Below are 23,434 nucleotides of genomic sequence, written 5' to 3' on the forward strand. Positions count from 1 at the left end.
CGATTAAGCCAAAAGGTTAGATAGCAAAGAAAAATATGCTCTGTAGTACAGCAGCTCGCATATTTCTATGTGCCAGGCTTTTAGTTTTCTTCCATTACCAAAGGTTAACAAAAGGGACTACAACGCAAAAACAAAACGATGCAAACATGTATTGACGCCACCTCGTCAAGGGTGTAAAAGCTGCCAAATGTATTTTCATTTACGGATGTACATTTTGCGAACTTTACGATCCCGGAGTGTTCGGGACGTCGTTAATATAATCCCAGGGTGCGTTACTAGTCCCGATATTTTTATATTCATTTTTACAATAACTTCAACAACAACAACTCGAAAAAATTAACTCAATATTGGTTGTGAAGCTCTCACCTACTATATAGAAAATCATAAATAAATGAGTTTTAAATATACTTTTCTACTTTAAGTATTATATAAAATATTTTATTAGTAATAAAATCAAAGTCAGTGGGTAAATTTCTACTAAATTTTCTAGTAAAATTTTGAAGGAAAGGCGTTCGGCTGATGGTCGGTATCTTTACAGGACACAACCCATGGGGTTAGTATATCACCACCATTGGATTCATTGAGGACCCAATGTGCCTGTCGTGCTTGGAGGAGGCGGATATCAGTGAGCACTTTCTCTGTGAGTGTCCTGCCTTTGCTAGAGCACAGCTACGAGTTTTAGATTCTGATGTCGTGAGAATGACTAATATTCTTAGAGAACGAACTGGAGGATATTTACCGATTTGCCAAAGAACCTGGAAAATTCACACAGGTCTAACTATCTCTATCTCTGTCTCTATTCTTTCCTATCTCTTTCTCTGTTACTTTTCTCCTTCTCTTCTTGACTATCAACTCTCTTTCCAGAGCTCTAAATACAATGGGCTTTTTAGCCTGAGTGTTTTACTAGCCACCAAATCTCCTGGTACTCCTTGGCTCGACCTTTTCAAATTTCAATTTCAAACAGCCCCTCATCTAGCAGTTTTTTTCCCTCCGAAGTTTCCCTTAGGATAGCTGGTGCATTTAAAGCCTATGCAAAATAATCTTGTCTTAATCAACCTCCCAGTTCTGTTACATAATGTTGGAATTATAAGTATTTTGGGACTTTACCTTATAAGATGCATAGAAGTGCAATGCAAACAAATTTTAGACTGACGAAGAAAACGTGTTTCGAGATTTTCGCTAAGATGGAAAAAGAGCATCAGAGTTTGGTAATTCGCTTCATGTTTTTGGATGGGAAAAAATGCGAGAAGATAAAAGCAAAGTTGGATGCACTTTCACAAAAAATTCAATGAGACGCGGCCGCATTTGGCGAAAAAGAAGGTGCTGTTTCTCCGCGATAACGCACCAGCACATCCATCCGGAGTTGTGGGCCACCAAACTGCATGAATTCTGTTATGGATTGCTGCCGCACCCCCCGTATTCACCTGATCTGGCTCCCTGCAACTGTTTCTTGTTCTCTATCATGAAGAAATGGCTCGCGGGAAAAAAAATTTGGTTCAAACCTAGCTCAATTTAGTTCCACCCTATTGGACTATTTTTCTAGATAAACAGATATTGCTTTGAGATAGTTTGAGATTGCTTTTAATTGACTTTCCTCGCTAACTGTCGTATCCCTGACAGAAAATGGCTCCTCAATGCGAGTAATAGACAAGTAGCTCAAAATAAGCCAGTCCGTGATCATAAAGGTCTAAAGAAAGCGGCTGTTGTTACCAGCGAAGGTCGCTAAAAGCTCTTAAAAGATGCAGATGCAAGTCGCATGATAACTTGCCTAGCCCTTCAAACTCTTGTCGTTCTCTCGAAGTTAAGAAACAACAAATCGCATTGTTATCAAACAAATTTCAAGTACGTTTGAAGTTCCTTAGAAAACAAATACTTGTAAACGTATAAGGTGGTCAGATTAATCCAAATTTAATCGCTTTTAGTCTGGTGATATTTTCTGGTCACTGGGTGATCGGCACTCATGCGGAGAAGCTTAGAATTCCGTACAACCCCCATTGAAGAAGCTGTGAGGATCCTGCAGAGAAAAAGTCGGTTCTTTCTGTTCTTTCTCTGCAAAAATGTTCGGCTGTGCCGGCTAGGCGCTGAAGATTCCTTAGCGTGTAATTTGGGGATGACTTGACGAAATTCCCCAGCCCAGATCTCTTTTCTCTCCTACACTACATGAACAGCACTGCATGGCTGTAGACGGTTTTCTCTTCCCAAAATTTTTCTTTTCACAGGTAGGTATCAAAATGGCACGTAAGTGCTACTTGAAGTGTGCCTGGGGTACTCTTGCCATCTTACCTACCTACCTACCTACCTGGTGATAAGCAATATTTCTGGCGCCACCCTGGGTACACCTGGAGTGTGGCATAATGGATCACAGTTAAAAATCAATATACAAATGCGAAGGACTTTCCAGGTGCAAAGTTGTTCACAAATTTCATTAAAACTTTCAACTTTGTAATCAGAATTTGTAGAATATTATTGAATTTATACTTTTGTAACACTTTAGACATAAACCTCAAAATATTGTTAATTTTTCTTCGCTGAGGTGACATGACTTTTCATTCATACGAAGTACAAAGCTCAAAGTTTTTTTTTATATATAAGGAGCAGCAAGCCTAGCACCGTCAGTAAACAACAATCCTCAAAAATCAGTGGTACTCTGTAGCCCTCGATGGGCTATAAAATTGCGTACCCAGAAAAATTCTGGTAAAAATTGGAAAGTTTTGATGAAATTTTGTGAACATTTTTTTTACAAAGCATTGCTCTACATGGCTTTTGTCTGTAATATTAAGTATATTTTTAGAAAAAATAATGTTATGTTCATAATTTTGCAATAGGGTGTATATGAGAATAATCGTAGAGATGCGTATTACTAGTGGTTAGGACACGTTTGGGTGTTTCTTTTTTTACAAAAACACATATTTTAATTTTGTTTTCAGTATTTTATTTTTTCATGTACCTATTGTTAAAAATTAAACATTTTTTTTCGCCCGTATGAGGTTCGTTCAAAAAGTTGGCAGCCTTCAAAAATTGGTCTTCACATTGACAATGGACACAGATATAGCCGGTTCTACTGAACCGATTTTGATGAAATAAAATTTAAATGACGTAGAATTGATGTCGTTATCGTGTGAACTACGATCATTCGAAAACTATTTTTTTAGTTTTTTCTCCGAACCTTTAAAATCAAAAAAAGCGGTGAAAAAACGGTTTTTCATCTTTGAACGTCCGCCATTTTGTCAACATTTATTTTTTTTTTAAGATAGTAGCTCACACGATAACGGCATTCATACTAAACGAGTATTGTCGTTTTGATTTCAGACCCCATGTGAGTCCCGGAATGCGTGTCGCCAAGGACATACCTTTTTTTGAAAGACCATATTTTGAAGGCTGACAACTTCTTGAAGAAACCTCGTATGGCAAAAAAAATATTTCTTTTTTAACAATAGATCAAGAAATAGAATACTGAAAACCAAAATAAAACAATTTTTTTCGATTTCGTTTTACTCGCTTTTAAAGAAACACATAAAAAACACCATTTCAAATGAAGCGAGAGCTTTAAAGAGCTATCAAAGAGCCTATTTTTCACTATCAATCTTTCTTTTCAATCTACCAATCGACCGCGTTTCACCATCAATCCAATCATTGCTTAATATTATTAGATCCTTAAAGCACCTGCTGGACCATTTTCAATGTTTTTCATGCCCAGCTTCGACGATATAAATCTGAGGCTGCATTTTTGAAGTCTAAAGCTTATAAAATTTTTTAATATTTATTATTTTAATATTAAATTACAATGAAGCAGCTTCTGTATTCTAAGTAACGGGTGTTTTTTCAGCTGCATTAGAACTATCGATATAGATAACTATGGTTTGACAGCTGAGAATGGTAAACTGGGTTGACATTTCTGTTCAGTAAGGTTTGGCAAGTCTTCATGAATCGCTTAACGCCGGAACAAAGCTTGCAAATTATGCAAATTTACTTTGAAACAAGTAAAAATAAATATGAAAATAAAAAAATCATCGGTCCTTATTTCTCTCGAAATTAGGAAGAAGTTCTTGTGACGGTGAAGGGCTAGCGCTGCCGACCTATACTGACTGAATTTTTATTTCTAAAAATTAATCACCTGAACATCGATTGCATTTGGTTCCAACAAGACGATTCAATTTGCCATGCAGCGCGCTTAACAATCGATTAATTGCAATATTCAAGCCACCACTGACCAAATTTATTGAAAAAAGTAGTGAAAAATAGGACTGACCGAGTGGGCCAGGTAACTCGTAGCCGCGGGGAACATATGACGGACATTATATTAAAAAAAAAAAAGATGTCATGAAATTATCTGCCAGATTATTATAAAACAAAAGCTCCTTCCAAAAATATTTCTCTTTATTATCATTTTTAGTTATAAATCTCTTCAAGAACGCCCAATACTTAAAATTGTTCCGTGGAATTGTAGTATCAGGATTTCAACACCTGCCGCATCGCATTTGACAGGTATTGCACTAAGCCACCACTACTACCTCTACTACCTACTACTACTACTATTACTACTACTAGTGCTGCCAGCCATATTTCTTTGCTTTGTACTTCAACTATGACGCTTTGGCATATTGCTCAGCAACTGCAGCGACAGCATAAAATATAAATTCTTTTAGTTTTTTCGGTTTCACCTTACAAGCGCCTCTATACATATGAATGTAGTTAAATAAAAGGGTATAAGAGAATGTCAACACAGGCACGCTAGACTATATAGCGTAGAGAAAAAATTTGCTGACGCCACTCAACACCACGAACATGGAAGCGAGGTAAGAAAATTTGCAAACCGGTGCATGCGGGTGAATACCGACATTTGTAAACGACACACAGAGTGATATTTAAGCCGAAAATTAGGTCAAAAATCAATATTTAAGGCACGAACGCTGGGAACTGCCATTGCGTACAACTGTATGCCTGGCAACCTATGCCGCCACCAACCCATAAGTTATTAATCCATGTTATGAGTGTTGCATCGGGTACCCTTTAACCGATTGGCCAATTATCGGAGGGAGCTACAGCAGCGAAGAACAAAGTATTAACGAAAAACTTTGAATGAAAATTTTGTGGGACTGAGTGAAGAGAAGCGAGGAAAGCTAAGAAAGCTTTCGAATTTTTAAAACCGGCTGTGTCTAAGCAGATTGAAGAAGAATAAGTGCTGTTAGCGAGATAGAGTCTCCATTGAATTTTCATTTGCAAACCATTGATTAATGCTTTCTTTCTAACTATCAACTAAATCAAGAGTTGTCAGCCTCATTTTTAGAGGATTTTTCGATTTAGAAACAGTTGCGAAAGAGATACGCTTAACGTAGGGATATCCTGCCGAAATCCACAATAAAATCTGCATTTGGTTAACTTTAGTACAGAAATTGCCATACCCCTTTTTTAGGTGTTTGCCGCCTAAAACAAACTCTTCCCATCCCACTGGATGTTTATTCCATCGGAACCCTTAATACAAAAAATACAAATATTTTTTACCAGCTTTTCCTCACAAATACCAGTCTGTGCGGCGCCAGCTTGACTGCGGGGTGGTCATTAAATGGTCGCCGGAACATGTGATGCGCACACCAAAGAGCGTTGAAAGGTTTCGAACACATATTCACACATAGCGGCGGCGCAAAAGGTGCAAACAGTGCACAACGTGCGATGCCTCTGGCATACACGCAGAGAGAGGGCGAGAGGTCTGCATACTTTGCCCTTTGGGTACTGAAGTCTTTGCTAGCGCAAAATGCATATGTGCTTGTGTGAGAAGCTTCCTCAAACGATATGGAGGTGTTAATGTTGCAGTTAAAATAAGTTGCATTTATGGTTCTACTTCAGTGTGGAGCGTAAAATTTAAACGATTTTCTAAGCACATTATGCTGCTACACTTTCCAATTTTTTTATTTTTTATTTTTACTTACATACATATTTTTTACAGCTGAGAGCATTCATAATTTTATATTAAATGGAGTGAAATACATAGAATTGCAGTGAGAAAAAATTTAATATAGTAAATATTTAAATTTTTAGTCGCTGCCGCTATTGGCGTCGATGTAAGAGAGAGGGTGAGAGGGTGAGAAAGAGAGAGAGTGTCGGCATTATAGTTCTTGGTAAATTTATTTAAACCAGTTTGTACTCATACATATATTATAAACAAACAAAATCCTGCAAGGGCTTCAGTAAGCGCCTGGCCACTAAAAAAACTTAGTTTAATTTAAAAACTACCATCAGTAAAGCGAGCCAGTTTAGCACCAGCCGAGACCTATTTTCTTAGGGACTATAGTGGTGCTGGCTCTATCACCACGCAAAGTTTTCAACTGTTTATCGTCCTGTGGTGAATTTTTGTAGAATGGAGCTTCTTCTAGGAGTACTAACGTGACGTTAGACTGCCTGGGATAAGCTATAAGTCGGGGTTTTTAATGCCGTAGAGATGAGGAAGAGATAGAGTTCATTCAGTACTTTGATACTTTGATATATAAAGGGTGGTTAAATTTCAAGGGCCGATTTTGAATGTGAACCACACCTAAGCGTGAACGACACCGTTGGACTTCTTTCTTTGCGGTAATTTGAAAGAGCTAAAGGATGAGATAATTCGGCACATTAACGGCTTAGAACCTCAATTATGCCTCAGCGTCATCGAAAATTTGGAACATCGCGGCCATTTGGCCGTTATTTTATTTCATACGTAGTTGAACCATACCAATATTATCATAATAAAGAAAAATGATAATAATTTCCTAAAAAAATTGTATTTTATTCAAAAGCAACACCGGCCCTTGAAGCTTAACCACCCTTTATATATCAATATATAAATCCACAATATTACTAAATTTACTTATGGCTCTAAATGCTCGTCTAACCAACTCAGGTGCAGTTTGTGTGCCAGACTGCCACAGTTCACCGCACTAAATTCTGTAGGAAAAACTGATCATTCGGTCGCATAGCTATTATTATTATATTTATTAATACTTTTTATTATTTGCCAAGCATTGCCTAGAAGGTACACTTCTCTGCCCACGCCTTTCTCTCTGTTTTCCAGAGCTCTTAGATGTTTGTGAGATTCTCATTGCTTTAATCGTCTCTGATGTTTGTCCACAGATTTTCAATGGGATTGAGGTCAAGTGATTGAGACGACCAGTTCATAACATCAAATCTGTTTAAAAGGAACCAATTGCTGGTATCCTTTTCGCCGGTGTCTTACTTATTTGAGACGCATTTTCCACTTCACATGTGGAATGCACTGTAAGGCAATACTGTATAGGAAAAGCACCAGCTCCAAGCAATGATTTTGACATATTCGTCCTTTACTGACCTGGTGACATATTTGGAGTTAATAAAATAAAATAAGCATTATTTGGTCGTCGTATAAATTGTATGCGTCTTTTAGAACTAAACAAATAATATTGGTTTAATCGAACCATAAGTGGCGCAAAATAATCACCCTATCGGAAGATTTATCATTTTTGTAAATGACGGCGCGCGCCCATCGTATTTGACATTTGTGTTCTAGGCAGGCGCAGTAAGAGTATGCAACCAGACAAGCAATGGAGGAAGGTCAAAGTAAAAATTTACATCACTCAAAATGTTTTTTTTTATTATTTAATAAAAAAGTTTTGCAAAAACAAATTTCACTGATTGGATCGCTGCAAGTGTTTTTCAGCAAATTTTATTCTGGCCCGTACATGTCATGATTTCAGTAGTGGTATCTTTTTCGGACTTCTTCTGTAACGTTTAGCTCCCATTAGCTATTTTCTGATTGCTGTTGAGTCCACATTAAGATTTAGCTCATCCCAACCTTTTTTTGGGAGGAAAGAGCTGGCAAAGCTTTTGTTTCGCTCGTTGGCATTTCTTTCTTAGCGTTAGCCATCATTTTTGGTGAATAGCCAGGAAAATTCTGGATACACTTGAAAGTTCTCCCCGGCGAAAGCAATTTCTTAATAAGTTTTCCTTTTTCATCCTAACAATGATTAGAGCTACTTTTTTCTCAAACAAAAGTTTTTTTTTTAGTTTTAGTGTAGAACTCGTGTCGGTTGGTGCAAAGAAATGTTGAAGAAATTCAGCTGCGCTGGTTCAAAGCACGTCTATGACATGTGTAACAAGTGACAAGTGAATCTTTGATCTATGCATATGAGTCGGGAACCAAACAGCAATTGAAAGTTCCATGATGAGCTTTATCCAACAAAAGTTGTTCGCGGAAGAAGCACCTTAAAGCGCCTGTTTTTGTTTTTAATCTAGCCATGTCGCAACTGTATTACTTGAGTAACTTAAAACAATCAATTCCGAGAGTCAATCTTTGTCACTGAGCTGTCAATTTTTTGTCAGGATTTTTCGGAGAATTAATGAAACCTAATCGCTAAGCCAATGCGAGCTCTCATGTATCGACTCGCACAAGAGAGCTTTTGAGCAGTCAAAATATCGAATTAATGGGTCACACATCTTACAGTCCAGATTTGGTACCTAATGATTCTTTTTGTTACCGAACATCAAAAACAAAATGCGAGGTTAACGTTTATCAACGCTTGAAGCCTTTAGACAGCTCGTATCCACTTCTGGCTGGCAAAAAAGCTTTGAAAATTTATTCAAGCGGATTCAGAAATACACTTAATTGCAAGGCGAATATTCTGACAAACAATAGAGCAATTTGCATTAATATTTTTTATTTAATAAAGACAACCCTCATAGTTCTCTTGCACTGCTACTTTTAAGGACAATGAAAGAGCAGTATGTAGCACCAAAATTAACGAGACGTTTTAAACAAGGTAACTAGAACAGGAACTATGTAACATCGGGAATTTTGTTTTTAGCTGCATGAGAACTATCGATATCGATAACAATGGTGTGATAGCTGAGAATCATTTAAGGAGGCAAACCCGGTTTAGATCGATCAAAAAATCGATTTTTTTTTATTTCATGAATCGTTAGTAAACCTACTTAAGAATATGTGGTAAAAATTTTTAAGCGAAATTCGCATTATTCCCGATTCTATGAGCACTTAAGTGACTGCCCGTCGGTTCCGCACCGTAGCGCGCGTTAGTTAGAACGACGTTTTACTCGAAACTACTTTTTTTCAGATAGTGGGTCTTCTAGCTTAAAAAGTTATCAACCAATCGTTCAAAATTTTTTCGGGATATTTCTTTATTCAATTCTAATCTATATGAACCTAGTTCTGGGATCTTATTATTATTTAAAATATGGTTTTTTAAGCAAAATAGATGAAAAAATATGGTATAAAAAAACTACTTTGTGTTCAAGCGCCTCAAAAGCATGCAATTTTCAATATTTTTTACCACAATTAGGTTCATATTCTTAAGAAATATGTTGTTAATAAAAAAACAATGCTATTGATTTCAGAGAAAAATTGCAACTTCAGGAATTCCAACCAGCAAGACACTCGGATGGCGATCGTCCATGGCACGTTCAAACGCCACTATCTCCCGCGGAAATAGCTTCAAAAAAATTTAAAAGTGTACCTAAAAATATAAATAAAATATCCTCTACACTTAAACAAGTTCTGATTATTCCTTCTTCTTCTTTGTTCAAAAAATTCTCGAAAAACACCTAAATTTTGGCCTCCTAAATCGGTTTCCACCCTTAACGCCAGAGCAAAGCTTCTGTTCGCGAAGTTCATCAGGCGAAGTGTTGATGAAAACACTGAAATGTCGATTCGTTGTCGTTCTCAACTTGTTGGCCTTGTCTTGCGTGCCTATAATATAGAGCTCGTGCATGAATTTAAGCCAAAAGACCATCGTTTTCGTTGCATTTTTGCTGATTGGGCTCAATTGAAATTATTATCCAGATTTATTAGAAAAGGTAGTCAAAGCCTCGACTGATCGAATGGACCATGTAACTCGGCGAACACTTGCTGGATATCATATTCAAAAACCAAACCCCATGAAATTTTCTATCAGATTGTAATAAAAAATGCACTTCAAAAACATTTTTGTTTTGTATATTCATTTTAAGTTCTCAAGCTCTTAAAAAAACACTCCCTATAGATTCAGTGGTGCAGTATTTAGGTCTAAAATGTGCATGAAAAAGTATTATTACTAGTTTTTATTTAAAATACCAAATATTTGGGTTTATTTTTTCTTGTTATTTAAAGTACCAAAACCAAAAGCCAAATATTTTGATTTATTTTTTAGAAGCCAATTGTAGATACTCCGGTTGTAGGTGCTTCAATTTTTCTCAGTGCGATTTTTTCGGTACCGGTATTTTATTAAATTTTTATTTCATGCTTTTTCATACTTTTTAAGTGCTAATGCATTTTTCACCATTTAGAAGGCTTCTGTGAAGTAAATATTAATTTTAGTTGCAATTTACTCGATTTAAAACTCAAAAGGATGCAGAAAAGAAAAAAAATTGTGCATTACCAAGTTGAACCATCAACAGTACCTACAAATAGCTGTTGCAGGTATAGGACGAAGTAAAAAAAAATTTCGTAATAATGTTTATTTTGCTTAAAAAATGCATACAGTACTTTTTAATGCTTACCAAAACGACAAACAGCAGAGAAAATCCTTTCATGGATATGAACTTTTTAACTTCACTAAAACCTGTTATGCAACGTAATCCAGCAAAAGCCATCTTTCCAGCAAGCGAACAAACAAATTTTATTTCTAATCCACTTACGTATGCACACGTCGGTGTGTGCGTGTGAATTCTATATTCATGTACGTGTATGCTTGTATAAACTGCCACACATCCTACATAAGGTGCATTAAAAAAATTTGTGCAGCATAGCTGTTGTAGCGCCTGCCATCAACTGGTAAAGCGAAGCAATGAAGAATTCCATTGCGATGCAGCAGAAAGCCAAAACCGCGTAAAGCCAGCGTGACCACCAATGCAAAACAAACAGAGAATCAAGTAAGGAAGTGCTAAATTTGATCCGGACTGAATTTTATATACACGCGCACATTTAAGGAGAATCCAATTTCGGCTTGTAAACATCAGGTGGCCGGACGAAAATTTTCTGTTAACATATAAAAATCGGTGCGCGGTTTGTATCCGATCGCAATAATATTTTCGTCGAACATAAATGGCATCGGGAGCTATACGTGTGCCATGTTTTTCGCAAGGCCGTTATCAAAACACACTCACGCATTTACCCACGAGTAGGCCGGGCACAGCTCAAATCCCCTAAATTTTATTTTCATCGTATTTCTTTTTTCGGGTTCATCATTTGTAGTAAATCTGAGTGACTTCGTATCATACAAGTTTATACTTTTTACTTTATACTTTTATATTCTGTAATTCAGGGCTTTGAGATCCGACGAAAGTGAAGTCAGGCAAGTGAGCTTTGCACTACTCCCGAGTAATACTAAACTTGTGAGCTGGAGTTCAGACTTGCTTAAAAATCCCATTTTCTTCGATTGCGTATTCCTAAGCCTATGCCAATACCGCCGTCAAAAATCGCCTGGTCTGGTGTCAAAAATGGTGTTAAGCCAGTTTTTAAGGACCTCTTTGTTATCGAAGGTAACGCCCTTCATATAGCATGAAAGGGAGCGGAAAAGATGGTATCGCTTGGTGCAAGTTTCAGAGAATACGGCGGATGCTGAAGGATCTCCCATTCGAGCTCTTAGAGTGCGGCTTTGAGGACTTGTGCAAAATGGGGCTTCGCGTTGTCGTGAAGGAGTGTGGTTTGACCATCTCGATCAGGTCTTTTCAGTCGAATAGTCACATTTACGTGGTGCAGCTGGGCAGTATAGAGCTCCTTGTTGACCGTGACATTCATTTCGAGTGTACAGAGTATTTCTTTCCCAGTGTACCATGCCCTCACAGTCACACCAAACACACATTATGATCGTCTTTGGATGAAGATCCGACTTGACTCTATGCGTTGGCGTATTTCCTTGAGCCACCTACTTCTTTCCTTGCTTCATATTCATGTATAGGCGCCATTTCTCATCTCCCGTGACGATTCGGTACAAAAAGTTCTGTTTATGACCGCATGTTGATCGATGGCGAGCGAGATGCTGAGAAGAAAAGTGAAGGCGATTTTCTTTGTTTTTTCGTTGAGCTCGTGAGGCCCCCAGACTCCAAGTTTTTGGGTAAATCCCATTGCATGAAGGAGTTTGGGAATTGTTGTATGCTCGAAGTTCATTTTTTCCGCCAATTCAATTGTTTGGCGACCGTTGTCCTTCAAAATTGATTTCAGACGTTCTTTATTGAATACAGAAGGCTTTCCGCTGCGCGACGTGGCATCCACGTCAAAGTCGCCATTTTTGAACTTTTCAAACCATTTTCGTACTTTAGACTTTCCTATAATACCTTATCCACACACGTCATTAATGCCGCGGGCTACTTCGGCAGCTTTTGACAACCATGCAAATCAAAGAAAAGCAGGTGTCGAAAATGTTGATTTTTGCCTTCTAAGTATTCCATTTCTAAGCCTCCAAATTAATAAATAAATTAAATAACTCAAAAATCCAATTAACATAGTTTTGTAGAGCAAAAAGAGTACCTATTATCGAGAGAATTCTTACCTTTTGCCAAACAGAGACAAACCCGTTCGACCTAAGTGGTTATTCTTGCAGAGTATGTCCCTATGAGCATATGAATTAGTCGATGTGTTGGTGTTTAAGTGAATATGAGTTTCTGTAACGCTAAAAAGGGTGTTAGAAAATGCGGGGGTACTCGTTAATGTTTGATGCAGTAACGGTACGTGCATCGCGCAATTGAAGCTTTAAAAAATTAAATTGGAAATATGCGCTGGCCATAGGAATTGCACTCTCCTACTACAGCAAGGGAGCACTGCATTTATGCTTAGCTTGACTAAAATTAGGCATCCAAATTACGCAGCGAAAAATGACATTGAAAAGAGAAAATTGGGAAGAAGGAGTTGCAGCAACGGTGGCGCATTCGTGCTGGCCATTAGTTGCACACTCTCTGCCGTTTATGACGCAAAATGCAAGTTGGAAATTGGAAGTTTTCGAAGTTGTGCAGCTATATCGATGACAGGGATGTTGATGGTTCGAGGATTTTCTAGCAAATGACACTGCAAAGACAAAAAAACCACAACGAGCCACAGAGACTAACGTAATTGAACAGAACTGTGCCTGTGCATGCAGGCAGATCATTTTTGATGTGGGTGCATTCACATACTTACATACAGGTGTGACACAGTGAGCAACTTGCAACGTTGCAACTATCAAATTTAATTAAGCTATCATTATTGATTATACTGAAGAGCAACTTGGTTATTATAATTCAAAACTGATTTAATATCAACAGCAGTGCTGCTATTAACCTCAATGAGCTTAACTGAGCCTGCATTCGTTTGAAGCAATTTGCGAAGGAATTTGGACAGTCACGTTTCTAGAGCGAAAACACCTTCCAGATTGAAACTGAAATTTGAATAGGTTGAGCCAAGGAGCACCAGAAGATTTGGTGGCTCCTTAAACACTCAGGCTAAAAAGTCCATTGTATTTAGAGCTCCTGAAAAAGGTAAGATAGTCAAAGAGGGAAGGAGAAAAGTATCAGAGAAAGAGATAGGAAAGAATAGAGACAGAGATAGAGATAGTTGGTCCTGTTAGAATTTTCTAGCTTCTTTGGCAAATCTGTAAATATAATCCAGTTTTAGAGAACGAATATTACTCATTCTGACGACATCGGAACCCAAAAGTCGTAGCTGTGCTCTAGCAAAGGCAGGGCCCTCACAGAGCAAGTGTTCAGTGCTATCCGTCTCCTCCAAGCAAGATAGGCATACCGGGTTCTCAATGATTGCAATGATGGTCATATGCTGACCCCATGGGTTGTGTCCTGTAAAGATACCGAACATCAACCGAACGTCTTTCCTTCTAAGATTTAGTAGAAAGTTTGACAGTTTACTGTTCGGACTTGTCACAAAACGCTTTCCAATTTTGCAGCGTTCTAGACGGGACCATCGCTCTTAATGTAGATTGCCTATATAATCGCTGATTCAATTCATGATTCCTGCGGAACTGGTTTCGATTATTAGCTCTGGCCCTTGTGGGGAAACCGCTTATCCCCGGTTGGCCAATTCATCGGCAATTTCGTTTCCTTGAACACCGGAGTGGAACCCATATAAGTACAAGTCTGCTTCTTCTTACGTTCTTGAACAATCTTTGAGGTTTGCTTCGCGTTCTCTAGAGCCTTCAGTACAGCCTGACTTCCTTCCAGATTACTGCAGTATAATCCAAGCTGAAGTATTCGCAGTTGGAAAGGCAACAAGACCTAGCTTGTGGGACTACTCGGACCAACTCCAAAACTAACTTTTACATAGACAGGCAGTCATTAAAGCAATTACATCGTTTAGTATAACGTCAAAGATGGATATGCAGAGCAGGGAGACACTAAAAAGGTTGGCAACGAATTGTAAGCTGCATTTATATTGGGCTCCAGTTCATAGGGATAATGAAGGGAAAGAGATAGTAGATGATATAGCAAAAAACGAGGTCTCTATATCCTCGGATTTTGTCAACAAAATACCAAAGTCAATACGAATATCATACAACGAATTAGAGGAAAACATGATCAGAACATTCAGGACAAGATGGGAGAGCTTGTCGACTGGCAGGCGTGCTAATATCATGCGTAAACATTACGGTCTCAGCCGTACTCCATTTATACTATCGGTAACACGCAGAGATTGTAGAACTGTAATGGGCCTGCTGACGGGACAAAGCCCAGTAGTAGCGTATGCCTGTAAGTTGGGAGTCTCGGAAAGTGAGGAATGTAGGAATTGTATGGAGCAGGGCTCAAGGGAAACTGTAGAGCATCTCGTTTGTGATTGTCATATGTTATGGAAAACACGTTCTCGGGGCACTACCGTTTAATGGATTGGAGGACATCTGAGAAGTGGGTTGAAAAGGTCTGCTTAAATTCACAAGAGAAGCAGGCACCATTCCGTAGAGGTGGACTACTTCAAAACACATAGCGAATGGACAACCTAACTTAACCTATTTCCAAAATCAATGTTACAAACAGTGCCTTTAGTGAAAGGGAGGTAGATAGGTAGGTGAAATGGTTGAAGTGCCGGTCTGGCACTCTTCATTATGAGTTCTCCAACAGGCAGATATCTACAACCAGCCAGAGCTGTTGATATAATAGAGAAGATTGATGAGATGTAGGTTGGCGCACTGCCCTAGGCTGTAGAAGAAAGGAGCGTCCAGTAACCTTAGCCGTCTAGCTGCCAAACCCGGACATTTACAGAGAAAATGCACAACAGTCCCCTTCTCTGAAAGTTCCCCACAGCTTTTCCCATGGGGGTTAAATAGTAACCCTAGTTTTTCCGCGTGTGTGCCGATCATCCAGTGACCGGTAAACACAGCTATGAGTTTGAAAATTGAATGGCGAGGAGTCCAAAGGACTTTCTGAGTCCTTCGTATTTCGTATTGGGGTCAAAGGGTTTTCGAAATAGCACATGAAGAAATTGAGGTCCTTCTTTTCTGCGCTTTCCTGAGAAGTAATTTGTGCAGTTCCTCTTTAACAACTGTCAGGGAGCTGTCGATGACCGGGTAGGAGGTCTCTGAGGCCAATTTAGTCTGCTTCCTGGCAAGTTCATCAGGAATTATATATCCCTCTATGTTCCTATGTCCTGGAACCCGGATCAGAGAAATGTTACCTGCACACCCAAGAGATTTGATTTTCTCCTTACTGGAGTTTACTAATTTCGTTCTCCACTATGGAGTCGTCAGAGCCTTAATCATGCCTGCAAGATCTTAAAGACTTCTGCTTGAAAAACACTAGCAGAGTTCGGCATTTTAAAGGAGATAGTTAATTTGGCTGATTTAGAGAACACCCCTGCTCTGATTCCCGATTCCATCTTGGAACCGTCAGTGAAGACAGAGGTGCAAGCTTCGGTGCAGATTTTCCCCTCTAGCCAATCCTGCCTATTTGGAAAGAGTGAAATGAAGTCAAAACCCTATGTTCTGACGTGGCGTATTTTCATTTCGGTGGCTATGTTAGCAAAACTGTCGCATCAGGAGATAAGAAAACCCACACGTGTTCGTCGGGAAGCCGAAGCATCCTCGAATAGTTACAAGAATGTTTGGTGCAGTGGTTTGTATTTTGGGGCGGTGGTATTATTCACCTATTTTTCTTTTAAAATGCTACTGAAAATACCATTTCGGTCAATGGTGAGCACTACAGAGGCATCATAGCACCAAATACAACTACAACTTCTGAACCAGATAGTTAATAGACAAACATTAAAGGACATTAATTCTATATCTCTTACCACCAGTGGGTTGGAAATGTCTCCCTGACTTCGCAATAGAAACAGGCGCCATGCCGGTAGACTATTTCAAAATGCAAACCAGCAGCAATATTTTCAATTGAGCGGCCATTGAACTTTTATTTTTCGGATGATTATAGTGAACGAAAATTATACAAATTTTGCGAAATTTCGCCTGAAAGCAATTCTACAATTTTGTATAGCTATCAATATGAAATACAGCTAAAATCACTATAGTTGACTTGACTCCAAGTTCCAGCTCAAGTTGCTTGATTTCACTAGAAAACTTTAAAGCCTTTTATGATTCTTTTTTAACAGTTAAAATACCTGTTTGTATTTGGTAAACTTGTTTTGGAGATTACCACACCAATTCGGTTAACACTAATTGCGTTCAAATAACTCTAAATTAGACTTACCTGAAAAGAAACAAGAAAGTAGAAATAAATAATTAGTAAACTTCAATTGAATGGCAAAATGAATTATTAACTAAGTAAGAGTGGCAAACAAATAATCACTGCTGTTTGCAATTTTCAGCACTAAAAGTTACTCCGACAGCGAAAAGTTAGCAAATCGTAGTTCATTGCAAATTTTTGCCTGAAGTTGGGACGAAAGATAACATCCAAGCGATGCTAGGGTAATGTGATAAATGTAAGGGTACATGCATGGCTATTAAAACATTCCATCTGCAAATTCCTATGAATTACACCAACAGCAGTGGAAATCTGAAATAAAAAACCAGTCGGCAAACTGGAAAGTTCTAAGAAAAAGAGAAATCTTATTGCGTCCTTTTACGCAGCGAAACCCGTAAAATCTTAAAACGAAGATAGCAAAAGCATGAAATGTGCGAGAGCAAAAGCAGATGCAACACTCTAATCATAAGTGGCAACGGTAAAGAAAAGTATAAGTTTCTGAAAAACAGATTTATAAAGTGGTTTAGTGAATGCGGGTCGCTGCAGCAACGAGTACACGCGTGCGTTTACTAAGATGAGGTGATGCAAGCAGCAAGGCCAAAAATAAGAGAGGCAACGAAACCTACGCGCATCGGGAGGACATAGGAGGAGGGGGTGTCTTACATGTCTTAGAAAAGTTTCCGTAAGAGCAGACAGAGGACAAACTTATTGCGCAAACAGCATTAACTTGAACTGCAACAACAACCACTACAACTGTAACTGGCGACAGCATACATATCGACATATGTACATACCTGTAGACTTGTAGATCTGTAGATATTCACGACGATGAATGAAAACTTTTAGTAACTTAATTTTTCGCCTACGCACATACAAAAGTGAGTGAGTGAGTGAGTGAGTAAGTGAGTGAGCGACAAAACGAAGTAGTTAAAGATCACTGCAAAGCGCACATGCAGAGCAGACATTTTCAAGAGCTTGTGAGTATGGTGAGCTGCCGATGAAATCCGTTGGGTCACTTTGCAAAGAGAAGCAAAACTAAATGCTAAAAGTAACAACTTCGCTGCTGAATGCATATTAGGGTAATTGAATTTGAAAAAGATTGGAAAATTGGCTGGCTGTTTATTTGGCGACTGTTTACTCGACCATCAGATGACCGACCGAAACGAGTGAATGCAGCAAATTGTATAATTGAATTTAAACATGAAGAAATAATAAGCTACATATATCAATAAAAGTAATATGTAACGCTTAGGCCATGGCAATAAATATGTGAAAAGCTCTACTAAATGGAAATTTTCAAATGTGAAAGCAGCTGAGTTACTATTTTGTGGTAAAAGTATTGCAATAATGGAAAGTGGTTGTTAGAAATGGCAGACATAATAGTGCATTTGAGTAAATAAATCTCTGAACGTGGGTAAAAAAACGTAGACATTATCCTCCTATTAGGGTGAACCAGCAATTCAGATAGAACTAAAATGTATACTTAAGAGATACAAAAATTCAGATTTCTAACTGCGAAAAAATTGCAAATATTTTTCATGGACAAAACATAAGGTTTAAGTGACTGCCGCTAAGGCCAACGGCACACTTAAGTCAAGAATGAAGGCCTATAACTAACGACTACTCCTTAAACAGCCATCCAGTGCCCGGGATAGGCCATATCAATGCATTAAAATCAATATCCCTTTTTAGTAGCCAAAAATCATTTTGCATTTCAATGGAGCTGAGATGAGACGCAATGATTGAGTCGACTACCACCGTCGACTACCACACCGCCAAGTTTGGAACCATTTATATACGCTAACAGTTGTAGTTCGGTAGTAGGACATTTAATATTTCCCATGCTGCTGGAATAAGTGTCTACAGGAATTCTATGGTTTCATGACTCCACTAAGATATTTACTCTAAGCGAAGACCAGTAAGAGCTGAAATTTGAAATGTATACTAAAATGAGCTCTACAGATAGGAAAATTAAAACCACGCATTAAGCTTCACAGGGTTAAGTGCGAGGCCTTCATTCTAAAGCGATCAAACTAGATCTTTGTACATTAAAAAGTAAGTCGAGATTAATCGCGCTGTATAGAACAGGGCAGCCCACCGTACGACCACCTTAAATACATATGTAGAAAAATAGACCACAAGACAACTGTGCAGATTAAGCGACCAGTAATGGGGTACAAGACCCCACTTCAAGCTTGTGGCTCCTGCGTTGCATTTTACTTCCAGTTTAGTCTTCTGTTCAGAAACTTAAGTTTGCACGCAAGGTTAAGTCGAACTTTAGTTTCACGTGGGAGTCATCATCATCATAGTTCCTCGAGCTGCGCTGCGGAGCATAGAGCCAAAACAAAATTTTTCCACACATTTCTGTGCCCTGCTTTTGCTTTTACTTGCTGTCACGTCAGGTTTTTGTTCACAGCTTTTATTTCACTTTCGCTACAACGGCACCATAAGCCCCTAGATCTGCCTCAGTTCCACTGACCTAGGTGGTTCCAGTCTGGGGTGTTTGTCCACTGATCTCAGTGAGTCCGGTGCGTAGTGTATGGCCAAGCCATCACCACTTGCACTCTCTGATGTCTTGCGCGAGTGGTTTTCGTTAGCATCGTCGATGTAAGTCGGCGTTCGATATCTAATTGTCTGGCCATCAAACGCGCAGGATGTACCTCAGGCTGCGGTTTACAAACACTTGCAGCTTTTGAACGGTTGCTGCTGATAGATTCCATGTTTTGCAAGCATAATATTTGCATTAAAGACTTGAATTTTCGTAAGCTCGTTGATTTGTTCGGACAGCCACACTGGTCGGAGACTAGCAAATGCGTTTCTTGCTTTCTACAACTTCGTGAAAACATCACTTTTGCATCCCCCAACTGTCGTCAATTGGCTTCCACGATACTTATTACTATAAGATAAGATCACTCCACGTAGGGGCGACAGATGGTGTTTCGTCGCATTTTACTTGAAATACTTTGAAAGGCCTTGTGGGAAAGCGCTTAAGGGGTGCCGGTGGTCTAGAGCTCAAAAATTTAGGGTATGTTCAGGTTTTTTTTTTGATAAAAAAAATTGAAAAACAATATTTAAATTTATTTCGGCTTTTTATTTAACATCTTTAAAAAATTTTTTAATTTAAAAAACAAATTTTTCAGGAGGTTCCACTTTAGCGCCATTTTAAAAATTTTTTAAATAAACGAAAAAAAATGTTTAACCCCCTAAAAAATTAGACCTAGACGATGTCCATTTTGGCTCTTCTATTTTTCTGAAACACAAAAACCAAAAAAATTATTACTCAGTATGACTGTAGCTATGTCCCGTACTCGAACAAAAAAACAAAAAACAAAAACAAAATGGCGCGGTTTTGAATTTGACACTCTAAAAATCGGTTTGTTTTCATCAGTTTTTTAGTAAAACAAATGCGAATTAATTGAGATAATAATATATTTCTAGTACAGGCGATAGGCACTGATGTTATTATGTATTATTATGTAATTTTTAATTTAGAAAACGTGTGCCAAATTTGAAAAGAATCGGTTGAATAGTTTCGGAGTTGTGATTGGCACCGACTTTTAAGAAGTCGTTTCGGGAAAAACGCGTTTGAAAAAATGACTCTGAAAAATTATCGATGCTCCGCATTCGAGGTAGAGTGCCTACAAAGGCTATAACTTTGAGAGTTCTGCTCCGATCCACTTAAAATTTTGACACAACATTCTTGAAATGATTTACTATAAGATGAGTGAAGAAAAAAAATTTCGATTGTGACCACAGGAGCGTGCGGATTGCTCTCTATCTAGTTAATGGGCTGTAGATGCTATAATATTGGGAATTTCCGCATGAAAATTTCACAGTATATTCTTAAAATACTATACTTTCGAAAAAAAATTGATTTTTTGAATTTTTAGACCAGCGGCTCCCCTTAAATTAAATAGAAGATTGGCAGGCGCTCAAAACTTATTAAGCATTTAAATATATATCTACTGCAAATCCATACTATTTCCACTTTTAATAATCAATATTGGACTACCGAGTGTACATGGTCGACTTCACTTGCAAGAAGTTACTGGCAAGAGGGCTAAGCCTGTCTCTTTGAAAGGAGTTTATAACGAATAAGTCCTTTCTTTATTTCTAGTTCGCCTTCGACGAGTTTTCACGAGTATTTCTGTGACCACTGAGCTATGCTTGTTGTTTATTCCGAAGCCAGCTTGTTAAATACTCTTTTAGATTCGGTGTATATAGCTTGGTTCTCAGAAAAAATATTAATGGGTCTCTCAAAGCCAGCAAAACACATCCTCTTTTCTTGCTGTTATTTCAACCTGAAAGACGCCACATTGGCCGGGTGGAGGAAAGCTTTTTTATCGTTTAGCCTTAGCGCCAAAAAAATAAGCGTACACTTTCGCTCTTTGTGGTATATTAACTACGTAACTTTCCTTATTATAGGTATTAAAAGGAGTGATTCTTGCATTAACATCTCAGGTAAAATTAGATTGATGTTTGAGATAGGTGGAGTTTTACTACTGGCGCTGGAGTCTATTCTGAATTATTTTTACTTTAAAGCCACACTTTTTCCATTCGAAAAACCTCAATTTGAAGAACTAAGGGTGCTCTATATATTTTTTCACACAATTTATATATTTTGCTCGGGCACTTACAGTTTGTGCACATTAAATTGTCATGGGCAAATTTTCCTTCCTTGTACTAATACCTCAGCCCGCCCTAATGTGAATTTGTTCCCCATATGCATATTTGAATGCGCGTTTAGCAAACCCTTTGAAGTAGCAACAATTTTCAGAGTCACACACAAACAAATAAAAAAGTTACCATATGTGCATTAGCTTAATTTAGAGTAAATCCTGCAATGATGCAATCGTAACATTTATTTACACACATACACGTAGATTCATGCAATTTTCCCCATATCCGACTATTATACCAATATATATGTACATTAAGGTGGGTCAATTTGTTTTTAAGAAATATCGAACCGAACTGGTTTCGGCGACTGAATTATTCTAGAGGCAATTCTGAACCAAACAGCCCAAGGAAGCACATCCCCAAATATTTCAAGCCCACTAATTTTTATTATTAATTATTAATCTACAATAATTTTTTTTTGTCTTGCCTTTTTTTGGAAGAAAATGTATCTATATTTATATGTACTTGTCGCGTACACCCTTTTTGGGGTTGTGGCCGAGCTCGTCCTCCTATTAGTGGCGTGTGTCTTGATGTTGTTCCACAAATGGGGGGACCTACAGTTTCAAGCCGACTTCGAACGGCAGATATTTTTTATGATGAGCTTTTTCATGGCAGAAATACACTCGGAGGTTTGCCATTGCCTGCCGAGGGGCGACCGCTATTAGAAAAATGTTTTTCTTAATTTTGGTGTTTCACCGAGATTCGAACCTACGTTCTCTCTGTGAATTCCGAATCACGCACCAATCGGCTACGGCGGCCGCCTAATAAAATAACTTTGGTGGGGGAAAAAGTGTCAGTACAGCACAAATCCTTAAGAGATTTTTTAAATTTTGTGGGGATGCAAAAGCAAAATTTAAAAAATCCCTAAGGCTTTGGCGGTACTGAAAAAAGTGTCCGCTTATTGGAGGGTCCGCTTAAGAGAAGTGTCAGTTAGGAGAGGGTCCACTGTAGATACATTTTCTTGCGAAAAATTGGGGATTTTTAAATAAAATTGAAAAAGGTAGGCACGCAACTCATTGCTGAACTATGCTTTCATTAACTTTTTTGTTCAGACCTGCCTAGCAGAGTACTACAGTCGCCGTTGTTTCGTTGTAGAGAACAAAGTTGACCCACCCTAATGCGCATACTTGTTATACAACACTCAGCCGATAGGAGCAGTCGTTAATTTATGCAAAGAAGTATTAATCTGCTTGCGCGTACACATACATACATATGTAAGTCTCGATTGCAAATGTTGCCGACATGATGTGCAACAAGCTAATGTGCAGCGCATCATTGTAGCCTACAAATTCACAGAAGCATCAATGACGGCAATCAACTAACAAAGAATACCTTCATTTATGCACTCTAACTTATGGGACAGATGCACACTTTGTCAGAGAGCAATTCCTTTCAGTTATTTATGCTTTTAGACTATGAGCTGATTAAAAATATAAAATATCACTTCAAAGTATGAATAAAGTAAAACACTATAATGGCGATAAAACACATTTCAAGTATGCAATTAAAACTAGGCCAGTTTGAATCTCCAGTTTTCAAGAGGATTCTCATTTATTTAGGAACAAATACCAGAAGCAACTTAACTCGTTTAAAACTGGAAATACTGCAGTCAACCCAGGGCGTTACTTGGAATTTTGCATAGTTCGTTTGTAGTCACACCGAGAGGATAATGGAAATTGTCTCGGCTACCCTCTCAGACAGTCGAATATATAGAAAAATTGTACCCCTGCTAATTCAATAGTTCCGCTCAAACAACTGGAAGCAGTAGAAAGGCTCAAAGTTAATTTGCATTTAGATACATTTGTGCTAACACGAATAAGTCACTTCATATTTTTACAAGATACGCAATATTTTAAAATTTAAAAAAAGTTCATACAAACCCCATAAAATAAAAGTGCGTGTTGCGTAGCACACATAACAGAAGTGAACCTTTTAAGACAGACGAAGAAAGAGAGAGAGAGACCCGAGAGAGAATGAGACAGAAAGAATATATATCTAAATAAATTCACAACATTTGCAGAGAATACAAATAGACAAAATTTACAAAAAACGGAGAAGGGTCGACCGCTGTAGGTAAACGCCGAACACAAACCGTGGCAACAACGCGCACTACTCCGAGCGTTTATCACCCGCACAAACGCAG

At 38.2% G+C, this 23,434-nt stretch overlaps 1 protein-coding gene across 1 annotated transcript in view; it reads right to left on the reverse strand.

The window, feature by feature from the left end:
- LOC129240064 (cyclin-dependent kinase 14) overlaps window positions 1–16,265 on the reverse strand; it is a 288,617-nt gene extending 272,352 nt beyond the window's left edge. The window contains exon 1 of the mRNA XM_054875532.1: window positions 16,205–16,265. Coding sequence (XP_054731507.1) covers window positions 16,205–16,256 — 52 coding nt within the window. The 5' untranslated portion in view covers window positions 16,257–16,265. The remainder of the gene's footprint in view (window positions 1–16,204) is intronic.
- Window positions 16,266–23,434: the final 7,169 nt, after the last annotated feature.

The sequence above is a fragment of the Anastrepha obliqua genome, chromosome 3 (assembly GCF_027943255.1).
Source record: "Anastrepha obliqua isolate idAnaObli1 chromosome 3, idAnaObli1_1.0, whole genome shotgun sequence".
In the NCBI taxonomy this organism is placed as follows: domain Eukaryota; kingdom Metazoa; phylum Arthropoda; class Insecta; order Diptera; family Tephritidae; genus Anastrepha; species Anastrepha obliqua.